General features: G+C 38.0%; 1 protein-coding gene across 2 annotated transcripts in view; it reads left to right on the top strand.

The window, feature by feature from the left end:
- Positions 1–18295, top strand: part of npy8br (neuropeptide Y receptor Y8b) — a 32764-nt gene extending 14469 nt beyond the window's left edge. The window contains exon 2 of one of the 2 annotated variants that reach the window (XM_087262744.1): positions 11403–18295. In XM_087262744.1, the coding sequence (XP_087118870.1) occupies positions 11564–12691 (1128 nt within the window). In that variant the 5' untranslated portion in view covers positions 11403–11563 and the 3' untranslated portion in view covers positions 12692–18295. 2 annotated transcript variants of the gene reach the window in all.
- The last annotated feature ends 291 nt before the right edge of the window (positions 18296–18586 follow it).

Raw genomic sequence — 18586 nt, 5'->3', positions numbered from 1 at the left:
GAACTGAGGGGAAGATGCTGTGCTGATTATAACCTTTGTGCGCAGCCAATGGCGCATCGTCTGCTCTTTGTCTCGGATATAGAACAGGTTATCTGCTTCATTTCAACACACTCTCGCCCAGGAGGAGATTCACAAAGTCTCGCCTCCTAATTGAAAACAATCAGCGTTCTTTAGAGCGGGCCGGTTAGAGACAGGGGATCGAGTGGGCAATAATGAGCTTTATTATCAGCCGTGTGTGAGCCGCATCTGGCCTGAGACTCCCTCATTGATTTACTGTCACTTCTGTGTTAACTCCAGTAACCATTTGGGATCTTTATTAATTATACTGAAGCTAGGTATTTCTATTTAGACAAACGTGTCCATTACTGAGACACTCAGGATGATATATTTATTCAATTTTCTTAGTGTTGTTTATTCTTTTTCGCTGTATAATATTGTTTTACAAACATAAAGTGTAATATATTGTACAGTGCATAAAAAGCAGAAACAAGTACACTCCTCACAGCTATAAGTTTTAAGTTAACTCCTGAGGATTGTTTACAATATTTTGTTTGTCCATATACACTTAGCGGCCACTTTATTAGGTACACCTGTCCAACTGCCTGTTAACAAAAACTTCTAATCAGCCAATCACATTGCAGCAACTCAATGCATTTAAGGATGTAGACATAGGCAAGACGATCTGCTGCAGTTCAAACCGAGCATCAGAATGGAAAAGAAAGCTGATTTAAGTGACTTTGAACATGGCATGGCTAAGTATTTCAGAAACTGTTTTTCTACTGGGATTTTCACGCACAACCATCTGAGAATGGTCCGAAAAAGAGAAAATATCCAGAGAGCAGCAGTTCTGTGGGCGCAAATGCCTTGTTGATGCTAGAGGTCAGAGGAGAATGGCCAGACTGGTTCCAGATGATCGAAAAGCAACAGCAAATAAAACACTCGTTACAACTGAGGTCTGCAGAAGAGCATCTCGGAGCAGAAGACCACACCGGGTGCCACTCCTGTCAGCTAACAACAGGAAACTGAGGCTACAATTCACACAGGCTCACCAAAACTGGACAATAGAAGATTGGAGAAACGTTGCTGCTCTGATGAGTCTCCATTTCTGCTGCCACATTCGAATGTTAGCATTAGAATTTTTTATCAACAACATGATTTATAAACTTATAATCTTACATTCAGCTCCTCTGTCTCTTAGGTCAGGGGTTCCCAAACTTTTCAGCCTGCGAACCCCAAAATAACAATGCCAGTGATTCGCGACACACAACACTTCTGAGGTGGTTATTAAAACAGAAAGCTTTCCTGCAATGGCACACACACACCAATAGACCCAAATCTATTCTTCGTTGAATTTTTTTTAATGTATGTCAGTGCTGTAAATGTGCCAGAAAGTTTTGAGACACTATTGCTGTGTCTTTAATATAATGTAATTACCCCAGGGGTCGCAATCCAATATAACTAGTAACCATAAGCTACTATAGTACAGTAGTATATAGTAACTAAAAACGACTATTTTTTCTTTTCAGTTGGTTATGGATAAAATATGGTAATTCTTATGGTTTAATAAAAATAAATAGATTTTTGAAAATCATTAAGTGAACATCCCCCCCCCCCCCCCACCCACCCCTTTATTGTCCTGCGACCCCCACTTTGAGAACCACTGCCTTAGGTCGTCTAATACAATTTTACTTCCAATTCCTCGGTCACAACTTAAACTGAAAGAACATCGAGCCTTTGGAGTCGCTGCTCCATGTTTGTGGAACCAGCTGCCACTGGATTTCTCTCTATTTTTAAGTCCAGGCTTATTTTTATTTCTAATTATTAATTATTTTTTATTATATTGCCTTCCCTGGCTTTTAATCATTATTGTGCATTGTTGCTGTCATACTATTATTCTTCTTATTATTTTTATTGTTATTTTACGGTTTTAGAATGTGTTATGGTTTTGTTCATAACTTTAGTCAGTGGCAAACTGAAGTTAAGTGTGCTTTATAAATATACTTTAATTACCACTTACTTACTTGTAACAACAGTTCAAGCTGATGGTGGTGGTGTAATGGTGTGGGGGAGATTTTCTTGGCACACTTTGGGTTCATTAGTGCCAATTGAGCATCGTGTCAACACCACAGCCTACCTGAGTATTGACCCTGTCCATCCCTTTATGACTGCAGTGTACCAATCTTCTGATGGCTACTTCCAGCAGAATAACACACCATGTCATAAAGCACCAATCATCTCAGTCTGGTTTCTTTAACATGACAATGACTTCACTGTACTCAAATAGCCTCCACAGTAACCAGAGCTCAATCCAATAGAGCACCTTTGGGATGTGGTGAAACGGGAGATTCACATCATGGATGTGCAGCCGACAAATCTGCAGTAACTGCGTGATGCTATCATGTCAACATGGAGCAAAATCTCTGAGGAATCTCTGCCATGAAGGATTAAGGCAGTTCTAAAGGCAAAAGGGGGTCCAACCCGGTACTAGTAAGGTGTACCTAATAAAGTGGCCGGTGAGCGTACATTAATCTAACCAAAAAACTGAATATCACAGTATTATCCCAATTACTGAGTACATGAAATTGAATATGTTAGGGGAAACATTCTTTAATAAACAGGAAAAATCAATAGAAACATAGTAAATGTAGAATGTAAATGTATTTTATTTATATTCCTAAATATGTTAGGTGACTAAACTCATATTTTGATGGATGTAATTGTTTAGAACTTGTTCAAATACACCAAATATAATTGCATATTCACTGAAAATAGATAAAAACATTTATTTTTAAAAGGTGGTGTACTCATTTATGCTCTCATTATTCATTTTTATAAGTATTAATTAGTATAAATATATAAGTAATAACTATTAGATAAGATGTGATAAATATTCTCTATAAAAAGTCTCAGATCCGACTCTTTCAAAACACTGACTTTACTCTGTGTGTGTGTGTGTGTGTGGATTTAATAAAAAACGACCGAATAAAAAAGCCTTTCTCGAAATGCCCTCAAAATTACAGAGCCTGCAATCATAAATAAATGTAAATGCACGCAATCGAGTGAATTATTCATTAATGGCAATCGCAGCTATTATTGTTATGGTGATTATGTAATCTCTCAGGCTTTATGCAATAATTGCAGCTGGTGTCTGCTGTTTAAATGTCATTCGGCTGTTTGAACGCAGAGCTGCGATCTAAAATCGTATTCCTCTCCTGTCGAACCAAAGCCTCGGGGGCTCATTTGGTGAAATCACAAGCGCTTCTCTGATTTAACACACCTTCTCCTGAAGGGTGTCGTGTTTAAAATGGTAAGTTTTGTAGTCATTTGTGACACAGCCGTTGTTTTTCGCAGTTCCATCTGATGCAGAAATTGCACAATTAACCTTTAGGTTATGTGTTGTTTTGAATATTCATGCTGAATTACGACCTGCAGTTTATCTACTATCACGGACTGCATGCTGCAGCTCTGATCAAAGATGATTTGTGTGTCACAAAGTCCTATTATACCCCTGCTGAAAAATCCAGCTTAAACCAGGCTAGGCTGGTTGGCTGGTTTTAGCTGGTCAACCAGGCTGGTTTTAGAGGGGTTTTGGCCACTTCCAGGCTGGTTTCCAGCCATTTCCAGCCTGGTCTTAGCTGGTTAGGCTGGGAGATGACCAGCTAAAATCAGCTTGACCAGCCTAGCCAGGCTGGGAGCCCAGCCAAAACCAGCTATGTCCAACTTAAACCAGGCTGGATTTAGTTGGTCATTTTCCAGCCTGACCAGCTAAGACCTTATATATAAACTTCACTTAATGGATTGCGCTTAGAATATAAAATATAGCCCACAGTGTCAGGTTTTCTGTATTGTTTATTCTTGTTTTGTTGAAACGATCCTGATGTTCTGCATGAGCATGTGGCTTTCTTTCATTTAGACTCTTCTGTCTATTGTCTTGACCCACACCTTTTGCCACCTGTTATTCAGCTTTTGTGCACTCTTGTTTATTCTCCTTTTGTTTTCAATCCTGCACCATTTTGTCATTGTATCTCCCACATGTTTGGCGTTTCCATTCCAGTTTCTCACCCTTGTGTAATTACTGTTTTTAATCCCCGCAGGGTCGTTTTTCATTCATCCATTTTCCTTCAGCTTAGTTCCTTATTAATCAGGGGTCACCACAGCGGAATGAACCACAAACTATTCCAGCAGATGTTTTACGCAGATGATGGCTTTCCAGCCGCAACCCAGTACTGGGAATCAACCATAAACTCTGGCATTCACACACACACACACACACACACACACACACACACACACACACACACACACACACACACACTCATACACTATGCAGGGCTCGAAATTGCGACCATTTTGGTCGCATATGCGCCCGAAAATTAATCTATGCGACCTCATAATATATCTGGGCGCATTAGTGCGACTGCTGATAATGGTTGTAGTGCGACCTGTTTTGATTTTTTGTAAAAACGAGCTGAATCGCTCTTCCCTGCCGCTATATTGGTTCATATTAGCTGTCATTCCAACAAGGTATTCAGCTGTCAGATGACAGGGAAGGAGCTTTTATGACCACGGTAAATGCAAACGGCTGAAGAGTGAAAACTTAAAGCACACAGGTTTGCAAACCCCACCTAAAGTTGAGGTGCAGATGAGAGCGATCATGACACGTCACATGGTGAATAATGATCCGCCAGCTGAGATCAATCGAGTACGCGCTTCTTGGAGAAGGTGCCCGAATCTCCATGCGTTGCATTCACTGCGTGTTCAGCGCAAATGTCCGCTAAAAGTCAAATCTAATACTGTACATATCATCGCCAAAGAAGCTCGCCTTTACTAAGTTTACACTGAAACTGCGGCTCATAACAAAGACCAGTATTGCGCCGATGGTTAGCGCAAGAATCCTGCTCTGCCTGCTCATAAATTGGGTCGGCTGACTCGCCACCTTTCCACTATCACAGAAAAATGAAGATCATCTCAGACTGAACCTTTAAAATGACACAAACTGAAACCAAAACTTTTAAAGAGTGATAGAAGTGAGACTTTACTTACTTTCTTTTGTCTATTCTTTTTTGAGGTGTTTATTATTTTTAAAATGTATGTACTGATGACTGCTTTGCAGCTTTCATCATTGAATTGAATGATTTATTATAATCTTTTTTTTGTTTTGTAGCAGAAATATTATTTATTAAATTGACATGCATATATAAACAGCAGTACAAATAAATATTTCTTACTGCAATGCTTCATTTTTGTTTGATGCAAACTATACAATTATTTTTCATAAAGTAACAGACTTTTTATAGCAGATAACCTACATTCATGCACATTCAAGGCAGTATCATAATGAGAAATGGAATTCATTGTTACTATTATTGTCATTTTCATCATCATTAATATTCTATAGCCTAATTATTAGACATTCGTTTGGGAATTATTGCACACAAATATCAATGTCTTCGCAGCATTAGTTAGATAGTTGTTTCTGGTTTTTGTCAGTCCTATTAATGTTGTTTTAAAATACAATAAATCCCTTAAAAAACAATTTGCAGCGGTGCTCATTCATTTTTGGTGGGTGCTCTTAAATTTTTTTTGATGCTCCTAAAATTTTTTTGGTGCTCCTAAATATTTTAAGTTGGGAGCACCAGTGCTACCAAGTAAAAAAGTTAATTTCGAGCCCTGCTATGGCCAATTTAGTTAATCGAATTCCCCTCTAGCACATGTCTTTGGACTGTAGGAGAAGTGGTAACACTTTACAATAGGGTTCATTAGTTAATGCATTTACTAACATGAACTAATCATGAACAACACATGAACAACATTTATTAATCATAATTGAACATTTACTAATGCATTATTAAGTCCAAGTCCATGCTTAGTTAATGCACCATCAGTTAACATGAACTAACAATGAACAACTGTATTTTCATTAACTAACATTTATTAACTTTAACAAATACAGTAGTAAATGCATTGTTCATTGTTTGTTCATGTTGGTAAATGCATTATTTAACATTAACTAATAAACCTTATTGTAAAGTGTGACCGGAGAAGCTAGAGCACTCAGAGGAAACCCACACCAACATGTGGAGAGCATGCAAACTCCACTCAGAAATGCCAACTGGCCTAGCCAGGACTCAAACCAGCGACTTTCTAGCTGCGAGGTGACATTGCTAACCACTGAGCCACCGAGTGACTATGGTAACAGACAGAACTAATGTGTAGTCTGATCATAGCATTAGCCAGATGAGGGACTGTCGGGGGCTGAACTGAACAGATTTATTCTCAGTAGCTGTTTGTATTTGGGCTGTGTTGAAGTCTCACTCGGGCTTGAGGAAATCAGATGGGTTTAACGCAGCAGGATTCTGCTCTTAATTACATTCTCACCCATTGATAAACCGTCCTGGGTTATTCATCATCTGCCAGTGCGCGTTCATGCTCAGTAGCTCTTACTGCAAAAACAGAGCACTTTAAGGAATCATCAAGAAGCGTCAGTGGATGCTGGAAATCTGCGAGACAGATGGAGAGAAGGAGGACGAGCGAGGGCTGCTTTAATTATCAGCTTTCTGCTCAAATTGTCAGACAGTTTACCGGGATTTTATAGCGGGGGAAATACGTATTGAACAGGTCATGTTGTTTTTCCTGTGAATAATATTTCTAAAGGAGCTGTTGACATGGAAATGAAGCATGTAAAAGTAAAAACCCAAACAATACAAACATAAAAATATGAACGATGAGTTATGTGTACTAACAATGGAATGGCACAAGGAGAAAGTGCTGAACTACTCAAATTTATTAAATTTTTTCTATAAAAGGATCTTTTTTGGTGATGGCGGCTTAAAGACACCTCTGATACGGAGACTGAAGTCACATGCATTGCTCAGGTGTGAGTTTTCTCAACGGAGGCTCATTCTGAAAACGTAGCCCTACGGACATTTCTGGAGACCGTGATTTACATGGCCGGACATACGTACGGTGCATTTCGTTTTTTCAAGCGAACGTTATGGGGCTGTGTGACGCCACTCCTCTTTGCACTTGCCGGCTGACGGCTCACCTCTTCCATGTGGAGGGCTGCAACCGGGTTGTCCGGTTAGCTTGTCGTGTTACGTCGGCGGAGCGGAGGCCTGGAGGAGGAGCTGGCCGCGGTGATGACTGGGTTCGAGTCCAGGGAAGAGCGGTTTCAGAAATTAAGACTAAAAACAGAATCCAAAGAACAAAGCGAACGAGTTTGTAACGGGGCGAGAATGAAGTGAAATCTGGGGTCAAAATCGGACGAGGGATTTTCTTTTTCTAGACGGCTTTTGTAAATTGTCGCTTGGATTTAGGGAAGAAGGAGGAGGAGGAGGAGGGTGGCTTGGGCGGTCAATAGTTCAGTCAAGCGTTCAGTCATTCCGTCGGACAGACGGTCGCTCGACAGCGGCCTCTGGCGGCTTTAACGCGCGACTGGTGCGCGCTTGCAAGAACCATTTGAGATGCAAAAAAAGTGCACACAGCGGCATCTCGTGGATTAGCAAAAACAAAAACTGCACAAATACGGACCTCCCATGACGTATTTTACAGTCTCCAGAAACGTCCGTGGGGCTACGTTTCCAGAATGAGCTTGGATTGAGTTTTTCACAGACTTCAGCAGAGTGTCAAAATCTTGATATTTCTGTGGGTCTTTTCCAGGACTGGGTTGCGGCTGGGAGGGCGTCCGCTGCATAAAACATATGCTGAAATAGTTGGTGGTTCATGACTCCTGATAAATAACCCTGCAGTCACAGGACGTCAACATGACGTTATATTGACGTTGTACCCCAACGTACCCCAATGTCGTGGGGCTGTTGGATTTTGTTTGGAAATGAAAAGTGGCTTGACGTCAGAGCCCATTGTCGAGCCAACGTCAATGTCCAACGTCCAATCAACTTAAAATCAACCAAATATCAACGTCTAATCACGTTACACCTTGACGTTGTGTGGACGTTACCACTATGATGTCTATCAGACGTTGGATTTTGGTCACTATCCATTTATTCATTATGTTTTCGGCTTAGTCCCTTTATTAATCAGAGGTCGCCACAGCAGAAAGAACCGCCAACTTATCCAGCATATGTTTTACACAGCGGATGCCTTTCCAGCCACAACCCGACACTGGGAAACACCCACACACTCTTGCGTTCACACATACACTACAGCCATTTTAGTTTATTCAATTTACCTATACCGCATGTTAATTCACCTATACCGCATGAAACCGGAGCACCCGGAGAAAACCCATGCGAACATGGGGAGAACATGCAAACTCCCCACAGAAATGCCAAGCCAGGCCTTGAACCAGCAACCTTCTTGCTGTGAGGCGATCGTGCTAACCAGTGCACCACCGTGCTGCCTGGTCACTATTCAACACAACCTAAAAATCAACCAAATAGCAACGTAATCGGACATCGTAATTGGACGTCAAATTAACGTTGTCCTTTGACGCTGGCTAGACATTGAATTTTGGTCGCCTGACGTAATGACCTAAATCTAACCTAATGATAACGATAACGTCTTCTCATGTTGAATGCCTGCTGGGAAGGGACTAGGCTGAAGGAAAATTAACGAATGAATGAATGAATGAACGAATGAACAAACGAACGAACGAACAAACAAACGAACGTACGAACGAGCAAACTAACTAACTAACTAACTAACTAACGAACAAATCACCCTTTTTCCACCCTTTAGATTGTTTTGCTTGGCTATAAAAAATAAAAAAACACTGTTGTCCAATAACTTGCCTAATTAACTTAACTTGCCTAGTTAACCTAATAACCTAGATTAGCCTTTAGGTTGGACCTTGAGCCGAATACTAGCGAAAAACAACTAGTAAAACATTATGTGCTGTCATCATGACAAGGACAAAATATATCAGTAATTAGAAATTAAAACTATTAAGCATTAAAAAAAAACTTCTCTCCTAGTAGTAACACTTTGCAAATCATTTTAAAAAGGTTTGATAATTCTGACTTCAACTCTATATATACTCATCAGACGTTCACTGTTGCTGCATTAAAAATGCATGATGCAGGCTGCGATCAGGATTAAAATGTATGAGGCATTTGTTGCCGGGGTGACGTCTTCTTCTTTTTTGGCGGGTGTTAGGTAGTTTGTCCAAAAAAAGAGATTTAGCATGTTTCATACTTCACTGTTAGTGTGGTGTTGTATGTGCTGAATGCAAAGAGGGAGATGAAGAGAATGCACTCGAGTTATGAAACCAAAAGCAGAACAAAAGGAAACCCGAAAGAAGAGAGCAAGAGCCTCAGTCTGTCAGCGCTCCTCCATTTCTCTAAAAGGGTATTTTTGTGAACACTGAGATAAGCAGTCTGCTTTGCTTTTAATGGAGATCACTTGAAAAGCTCTGTGTTTTGTTGTAGTTTATAACAGTGTACTGCTTGTTTCTCTCTTGTTTTCTTGCGCCTATTTTAACACAGCTGTGGACTCCCAAAAATAAATTTTTTTTGTACATTTAAAAAATTATGTTTGCTGTTTCTTCAAACTGTTTATAATAAATGAGCTGAAACAACACAATTCTTTAGTTTTTTTGCCGGGCAACTTAATTTTCCGAAGCCAGATCAGTCTCAAAAATAATACATTTACAATTCACAATTCACGTTTACAAAATTTCATTTGTAAATTCAAAATGCAATTTGTAAATGTGCAAATCCAATTCATAAATCCAAAACGCAATTCTTAAACATGCAAATCAATTTCATAAATTCTAAACATAATTCATAAATATGCTAATTAATGTCATTAATTCAACACACAATTCATAAATATGCAGATATAATTCGTAAATTCAAAACACCATTCATAAATATGCAAATCCAATTCGAAAATTTAACACACAATTAATAAATATGCAAATCCAATTAATAAATTCTAGACAAAATTCATAATTGCTCAAATCCAATTCATAAATATGCAAATCCACTTCATAAATTTAAAACACAACTCATAAATATTATAATCTAATTCATAAATTCAAAACACAATTCAATAATTTAAAACACACTTCATAAATATGCAAATCCAATTAACAAATTCAAAACACAACTCATAAATAAGCTAATAAAATTCATAAATTCAAAACACAACTCATAAATATGCTAATCCAATTCATATATTCAAAACACAACTCATAAATATGCTAATCCAATTCATAAATTAAAAACACAACTCATAAATATGCAAATCCAATTAATAAATTCAAAACACAACTCATAAATATGCTAGTCCAATTCATAAATTCAAAACACAACTCATAAATATGCTAATCCAATTCATAAATTAAAAACGCAACTCATAAATATGCTAATCCAATTCATAAATTAAAAACACAACTCATAAATATGCAAATCCAATTTGGAAATTCAAAACACAACTCATAAATATGCTAATCCAATTCATAAATTCAAAACACAACTCATAAATATGCAAATCCAATTAATAAATTCAAAACACAACTCATAAATATGCTAGTCCAATTCATAAATTCAAAACACAACTCATAAATATGCTAATCCAATTCTTAAATTAAAAACACAACTCATAAATATGCAAATCCAATTTGGAAATTCAAAACACAACTCATAAATATGCAAATTCAATTAATAAATTCAAAACACAACTCATAAATATGCTAATCCAATTCATAAATTCAAAACACAACTCATAAATATGCAAATCCAATTTGGAAATTCAAAACACAACTCATAAATATGCTAATCCAATTCATAAATTCAAAACACAACTCATAAATATGCAAATCCAATTCATAAATAAAAAAAGTTCATAAATATGCAAATCCAATTAATAAGTTCAAAACACAACCCAGAAATATGCAAATCCAATTCATAAATTCAAAACACAATTTATAAATATGCAAATCCAACTAATTTGGGAAAATATTTATGATTTTTACTTGTGAATTCAGAAACAGTTTTGAATTTATAAATTTTGTGCACAAAACGTGCTGTATCATAAAGGGATTGTGAAATTACTTTTCAACATCTTATCCAGCATATTTTTCACGCAGCGGATGCCCTTCCAGCTGCAACCCATCACTGGGAAACACCCATACATTTTCATTTACACACATCCACAAATTACACACATTACAAAGTCTATAACAAGGAGAACCACAATATCACTATTAAATTTGCCGTTTTAAAAGGTCACAAAAAATAAGTCTATTTTAAAGAGAGTTAGTTATGACATCTAAAACATTTGAAAGCACATACCAGGCCTAGATACACATGATGCAACCGAGTAGCGACAATTTCACATTGTTATATATATATATATATGTGTGTGTGTGTGTCTTAAAACTTTTAGAGGTATCGAAAGACATTTATTTATTGATCTGTTTTCTGTTCTTTTATCCACAGGTTTCACAGATCTCCACTTCTGTGTGATGCAAGAAAGCAAGATGAGACGACCTGGGAACTAAAAAGAAAATTGTTGTTGGGAAGAAGCACAATCTTACGGCCGGACAGTTCCAATTTCCTTTCCTCCCGGGAGATTATAAGCCTACAAGAGATACTACAACATGGAGCGCTCTCATCTAAACAACAGCTCCTGGTTATTAGAGGATCCGACCTGTCCAGCGTCTCTCAGCAGCACCACGTTTCTCATCGTAGCATACAGCACAATGCTGGCAGTGGGTCTGGTAGGCAACACATGCCTAGTGGTCGTCATAACCAGACAGAAAGAGATGCGTAACGTAACCAACATCTTCATCGTCAACCTCTCATGCTCCGACATCCTCGTTTGCTTAGTGTGCTTGCCAGTCACTATAATCTACACTCTAATGGATCGCTGGATTTTGGGCGAAGCGTTATGCAAAGTGACACCGTTCGTTCAGTGCATGTCGGTCACCGTCTCCATTTTCTCAATGGTTCTCATTGCATTGGAAAGACACCAGCTTATTATTCATCCCACCGGATGGAAACCTGTCGTGAGACACTCATACCTGGCCGTAGCAGTAATCTGGATCATCGCCTGCTTCATCTCGCTGCCATTCCTATCATTCAACATCCTCACAAACTCGCCTTTTCACAACCTAAGTCTCCCTTTTAATCCCTTCAGCGATCATTTTATTTGCATCGAGCAATGGCCGTCTGAGGGGAATCGGTTGACTTATACTACGACTCTACTGCTGTGTCAATATTGCCTACCATTGGCGCTTATATTGGTGTGTTATTTCCGCATTTTCCTACGCCTCAGTCGACGTAAAGATATGGTTGAAAGGGCTCGCGGAGGACGACAGAAGAAAGCCAAAGGCTCAAAGCGAGTGAACGCCATGCTGGCCTCCATTGTAGCCGCGTTCGCTTTGTGTTGGCTCCCGCTCAATGTTTTCAACACCATTTTCGACTGGAACCACGAAGCGATTCCCGTTTGCCAGCACGACGCTATTTTCTCAGCTTGCCACCTCACTGCTATGGCCTCGACATGCGTCAATCCGGTCATCTACGGATTCCTGAACAACAACTTCCAGAAGGAGCTGAAGTCGCTGCTTTCTAGATGCCGCTGCTGGGGGCCGGCAGAGAGTTACGAGAGTTTCCCTTTGTCTACAGTCAGTACGGGCATCACTAAAGGCTCCATCTTGAGCAACGGCTCGGCTAGCACCTACCAGCCACACAAGAAAAACAGTTTGGAACAGAAAGAGAGCATTTAAAGTACTTTTTTGACTTAATATGGGACGTTTCAAGCTCTACTAGATGTCCACTTGTCTTCTTTAACTCAGAATGCTACAAAACAATATGGTTCCTACTTGAGTTTTTGTCTCGTTTCTTGTCCAAATATCTAAAAATTCCCTTAAAAACAGTAGTTGTAACAAGTATTATTTATGCTATCTATTAAATTACCCAAGAAATAGTATTTTTTAATGCCCACCCCAACCCTAAACCCGACCGTCACAGTATCGTAAAATATTATTTATTGTTATACAGTGTGATAAAAAACACTGCTATATTGACTTCCGGCCGGCCGCGCATCCAATCTAGACTTTACCAAGAGTTAATACAACCTAGCAGACTCCTCCTTAGAGGAGGCGTGGTTATGTTAGCCCCACCCATTATCTAAGACAGCTGCAATCTAAAAATTTAAAGTCTGCAAGAACCAGAAGCTGCGATCGTTTTTTTTGTGCGTATTGGGACGCAGTTACTAGAAAAACAAAATATTAACTGGGAAAACAGTGGGCGTGGCTTGTTTTTTCTACTGCGAGCTGATTGGATGTAGTAAAGTAGGCGTTTCATTTTGAAAAATTGGGAAAAGGATTTTGGGTAGAGTTATGGTTGTTGCTAGATCAGATACGGTTGTGACTGGAAGTTAACGAGAATTATTTATATAATTTCCCATTTATTGTATTTTATTAATGTCGATCGCCACCCCAACCATCACAGTAACATAAAAACAGTAGTTGTACCAAGTATTATTTATGCTATCTATTAAATTACCCGATAAATAGTATTTTTTAATGGCCACCCCAACCGTTGCAGTATCGTAAAATATTATTTATTGTTATACAGTCATAAGAAACACTGCTATATTGACTTCTGGCCGGCCGCGCATCCAATCTAGACTTTACCAAGAGTTAATACAACCTAGCAGACTCCTCCTTAGAGGAGGCGTGGTTATGTTAGCCACGGCCAAAACCTCATACAGACGTAATCTGAGAATTTAAAATTCGCATGAACCATAAGCTGCAACCTTTTTTTTGTTGTTGTTTGAATTGTGACGAAGTTCCTAGAGCAACAGAATATTAAATGAGAAACCAGTGGGCGTGGCTAGTTTTTTTTCTACTGCGAGCTGATTGGACGTAGGTATTTCATTTGGAAAGATTGGGAAAAGGGATTGGGGAGAGTTATGGCTGTTGCTAGACCAGATACGATTGTGGCCAGAAGTTAACAAGAACTTTCCCCTTGTATTTTATTAATATCTACCCCCACCCCAACCGTCACAGTAACGTAAAAACAGTAGTTGTACTGAGTATTAGTTATGCCATCTATTAAATTACCCAATAAATTGTATTTTTTAATGCCCACCCCAACCCTAAACCCAACCGTCATGGTATCGTAAAATATTATTTATTGTTATAGTGTCATAAAAAACACTGCTATATTGACTTCCGGCCGGCCGCGCATCCAATCTAGACGTTACCATGAGTTAATACAACCTAGCAGACTCCTCCTCTTCACTACTTACTGTCAAAACTGACAGTTAGAGGAGGCGTGGTTAAGTATGTTAGCCACGCCCAAAACCTCATACAGCCAGAATCTAAGGATTTAAAATTTGCATGAACCCGAAGCTGTGACTTTTTTTTTTCATATTGTGACTCAATTCCTAGAGAAACAGTATATTAAATGAGAAAACAGTGGGCGTGGCTTGTTTTTTTCTACTGCAAGCTGATTGGATGTAGTAAAGTAGGCGTTTCATTTGGAACGATTGGGAAAAGAATTTGGGGAAAGTTATTGCAGCCTAACAGACTCCTCCACCTCACTACTTCTGTTATTGTCAAAACTGACTGCTGGAGGGGTGTGGTTAAGTATGTTAGCCCCGCCCAATACCTCAGACAGACGCAGTCTAAGAAATCAAAGTCCGCATAAACCAGAAGCTGCGACCATTTTTTATTGCATATTGTAACGCAGTTACTAGAAAAACTGAATATTAAATGAGAAAACAGTGGGTGTGGCTTGCTTTTTTCCACTGTGAGCTTGGATGTAGAAAACTAGGCATTTCATTTGGAAAGATCTGGAAAAGGGTTTTTAGAAAGGTTTTATTACAACCTAACTGACTCCATCTCCTCCCTTCTTCTGTTTGTTATTGTCAAAACTGACTAATGGAGGGGCGTGGTTAAGTAAGTTAGCCACGCCCAATACCTCGGACAGATGTAATCTGAAAATTTTACTGAAAACAATCAGGATGTGCCTTTTCGGATTTTAGTTTTAGATGACAAGGGAAAAGAATTGTTTTTTGTCTTAATAACATGCACACATAATTTGTTTATGATGAAACTAGCAATGTGATTGAACAAAAATCACTATGGTTAGTTTTGATTTTATGCGTGCTAAATCAAGACCCAATATTGTTTTGATGTCAGAAATAATGAGTTAAAATTAAGTGAGTTCTTCCTTAAAAGAAGATGAATTGTGTGCTAGTGAGGTTGGTAAATTTAAAAACTGAAAAGAAGATTATTTTACTTAGCCCAGGCAGGTTATTCACCCTGTTTTAAGGAAAAGCTTACATAATTTTGACCAAAAATTAAATAGAAATTTCTTGTCTACAAAATGCTTCTTGATTTTGAATATTTGGACTTGAAAGAAGACAAAAACTCCAAGGAGGAAATGCATTTTGCAGCCAAAATGGACTGAAACTGATTAAGGAAAGATTTATTCTGTCTGGGCTCTCCAGAGGACGACTCTGTAAATTGCGTTGATGTTTTATCCACCGCTGGAATGACTACGGCCAATTAAATGATGCCGGACTTGTGGTCATTATATGGTGAGTCCTTAATGGCACAGAAAGCCTTTTTGCCAATTTAGAGCAAGGTTTTTTCTTTGAGAGACGGCATAATGAAATGCTGAAGGACTTTTTGTTCATTGTCTTTGTCCAGTGTGTGTCTTACTAACTGCAAAGAAATGGACTATTTTGGGAAAACTGATAAAATAAATGTATTCCGTCATAATTTACTCACCTTCATGCTGTTCCAGTACTGTTTAACTCTTTGTTTTCTGTATAAACAGATTCGGTTATTGACACAGAATGTTTTTTTTTCTATTCCAATTCCCTTCTTTTCTGTAGTTTTTCAATGTAAATGCGTTTGACAGAGCCTGTTAGCTTGCAAAAAATATATTCTTACATAAATATTGTCTTGTTTATAGTACAAATATCTAAAAATTCTTAAAACAAGAAGCATTTTCTAAAGTACAAAATATTGTCTTGTTTTCAGAAATAATGAGTCAAAATGAAGTGAGTTCTTCCTTAAAACAGGCAAACTTGTCTGACAATATGGTAAGACGACATTGTCAGATAAGAAAACTAGATAGTTTTGGTTGCCTCATTTGCAGATAATTTTGCTTGTTTTAAGGAAAATCTCACTTTATTTTGACTCATTATTTTTTTTAAACACAACAAAATATTTAACTTATATATAAAATGCTTTATAATTTAAGATTTTTTTAGATATTTGGATTATAAACAAAACAAAAAAGATGAAGAAAAAAGCAGTGTATGGCTTTGAAACACATTAAATATAGCACATGACTCTACTTTTATAGTACTTTGTCTATTTTGAACTATCCATCAACTCGTTCTAAATACGTACCCCTGTATACATTTCGGGAGAGCGCCAAATACATGCCCGATTTTTGTTTTTGCCACTGTGTACACTTTTTCAAATCTTAAATTTCTCTCACGAGTGCCATTCGCACCTGCTGTTTTCGCACAAATCTACCAGAGGCCGCTATTGTCTAACTTACTGACCGACTGACCAATCCCCCCACCCACCTCCTTCACAAAACCCAACCGATAGTGTTTTCAAAAGTAATCCAGCCTGATTTACCACATTTTCAGATTTTTCCACATTCTTACACTGTTATTCGCTTGTTTGTATTATTTTTTTAAATTTTGCTTGCATTCTGGAACTGTTCTTAACCAGACTCGAACCCCATCATCATGATTAACTCAGATTTGCATCTCAAATCCGCCAACGTTGGCGGCAAGCCACTGGACAACTGGCAGCAGACAACCGGTAAGCGATCAGCTGGTAGCCCGAAAAGGAACGCCATCATACCGACCTGTAGCATTCGTTTAAAAGAAGAAATGCAGCCATAAGTAGCTCTGGCTACATAATTCGCGCTCTCCAGAAATGTATACGTGGGCACATTTTCAGAATGAGCCTATGTAGATTTTTAAGTCAAAGTGGATATCCTAAGAAAATCCCTAAAAAAGACCAACAATGCAATTCTCTTGTGTTTCACAGCGGAAATACAGTCATAATAATCTGGAACGGCATAAAGATGAGTAAATGATTGGGAAAACATTCTAGAACTAGCAATACGTGTATAGCATGTACATTTAAAACATGTATTATAGCTATTTCTTATACAGTAGTTACAATGCAGCATCAGCACATTCATTTATATATAAATATATATAAAGCACATTCTGTCTTTGATTAGAGATAGAAGATCTGCCGTTTCTGTCTGATTGATGCTCCAATTTGCATATTTTGTTGCTTTGTAATGTCATTAATTTCATTATTAATACAATGTTTTCATTTCTAAGTGTATAACACAGTATAAAAATGCTTTTCTTATGAGTTTGTCTCGTTTCTATAATCCAAATATTTAAAAAAAAAATCATAAATCAAAAAGCATTTTCTAGCTAAAGCTAAAAATATTGCTTTGTTTTTAATAATAAGTCAAAATTAAGTTAGTATTTCGTTAAAACAAGTTATTTCTTAAACAACAAGTTATTCAATTTATTAATACTCTTTGGCTTAGTCCCTTTATTTATCAGGGGAATGATCTGCCAACTTTATTGTACTGGGAAACACCCTTACACACTCATAAACTACGACCAATTTAGTCAGTAGTATCTGGATGCAGCCTTTGTGATGCAAGCTGAGATTGCATCACTCAACGATGCAACGTCAGACACAATGCACTCAAATGGAGCGAGTGATGTCACTGAGGGGGAGGGTTAGGGGTGGGGTTAGGTAAGCCCATTAAAAAGCATTGGATGCAGCTCAGATTGCACTGCACCAGGTCTGCATCCAGACTCCTCTCAATAGTTCATCCAATTCACCTGTAGCGCATGTGTTTGGACTGTGGGGGAAACCAGAGCACCCGGAGGAAACCCACACCGAGATGCATGCAAACTCAGAAATGCCAACTGGCCCGGCCGGGACTCGAACCATTGATCTTCTTACTGTGAGGTGACATTGCTAACCACTGAGCTACTGAGTCAAATAATTTAAAATCTTATTTCAAATAGAAAAACTAAATAGTTTTACTTGATTTAAGGGGAAAATCTCTCGTAATTGTGATTAATAACTTCTGAAAACAAGCTTTACATTTTTTACTTGTGTGGAAAATGCTTCTTGATTTAATTAATCTTAGATTTTGGAATAGAAACAAGCACAAAAACTAAATAAGAAAAGCATTTTGTTTTTGCAGTGTAGACTCAGTGCCTCATTTGCTTATTCACCAAACAAAAAGCATGCTGTGAGTAGTATCTGTAAATAAATAAACAGTGTATCCATATTATGTGGCCAAAACATTATGATGTCACTAGTTATTAGAACAATAACACTTTGAAACAGTCTGCAAAAGTCTTGTCACATGTATAAAACCATCAAGTTGTCTTGATAGCTCTTGCAAAACAATGAAAATTGTCATTGTTTACTGTTGTTGAACACATCCTGAAGTTATTTTGAAACATTTGGTTTGCCGTTGACTTTTATTCATTTATTCAGTCATTCATTTTCTTTCGGTGCAGTTTCTTCATTTATCAGGGTACACCACAGTGGGATGAACCGCCAACTACTCCAGCATATGCTTTAAGCAGC

This window comes from Danio rerio, chromosome 8 (genome assembly GCF_052040795.2).
Source record: "Danio rerio strain M-AB ecotype USA chromosome 8, GRCz13ab, whole genome shotgun sequence".
Classification (NCBI taxonomy): Eukaryota; Metazoa; Chordata; class Actinopteri; order Cypriniformes; family Danionidae; genus Danio; species Danio rerio.
Note: the sequence above shows the minus strand (reverse complement) of the source record. Positions and strands in the feature narration are given on the sequence as shown.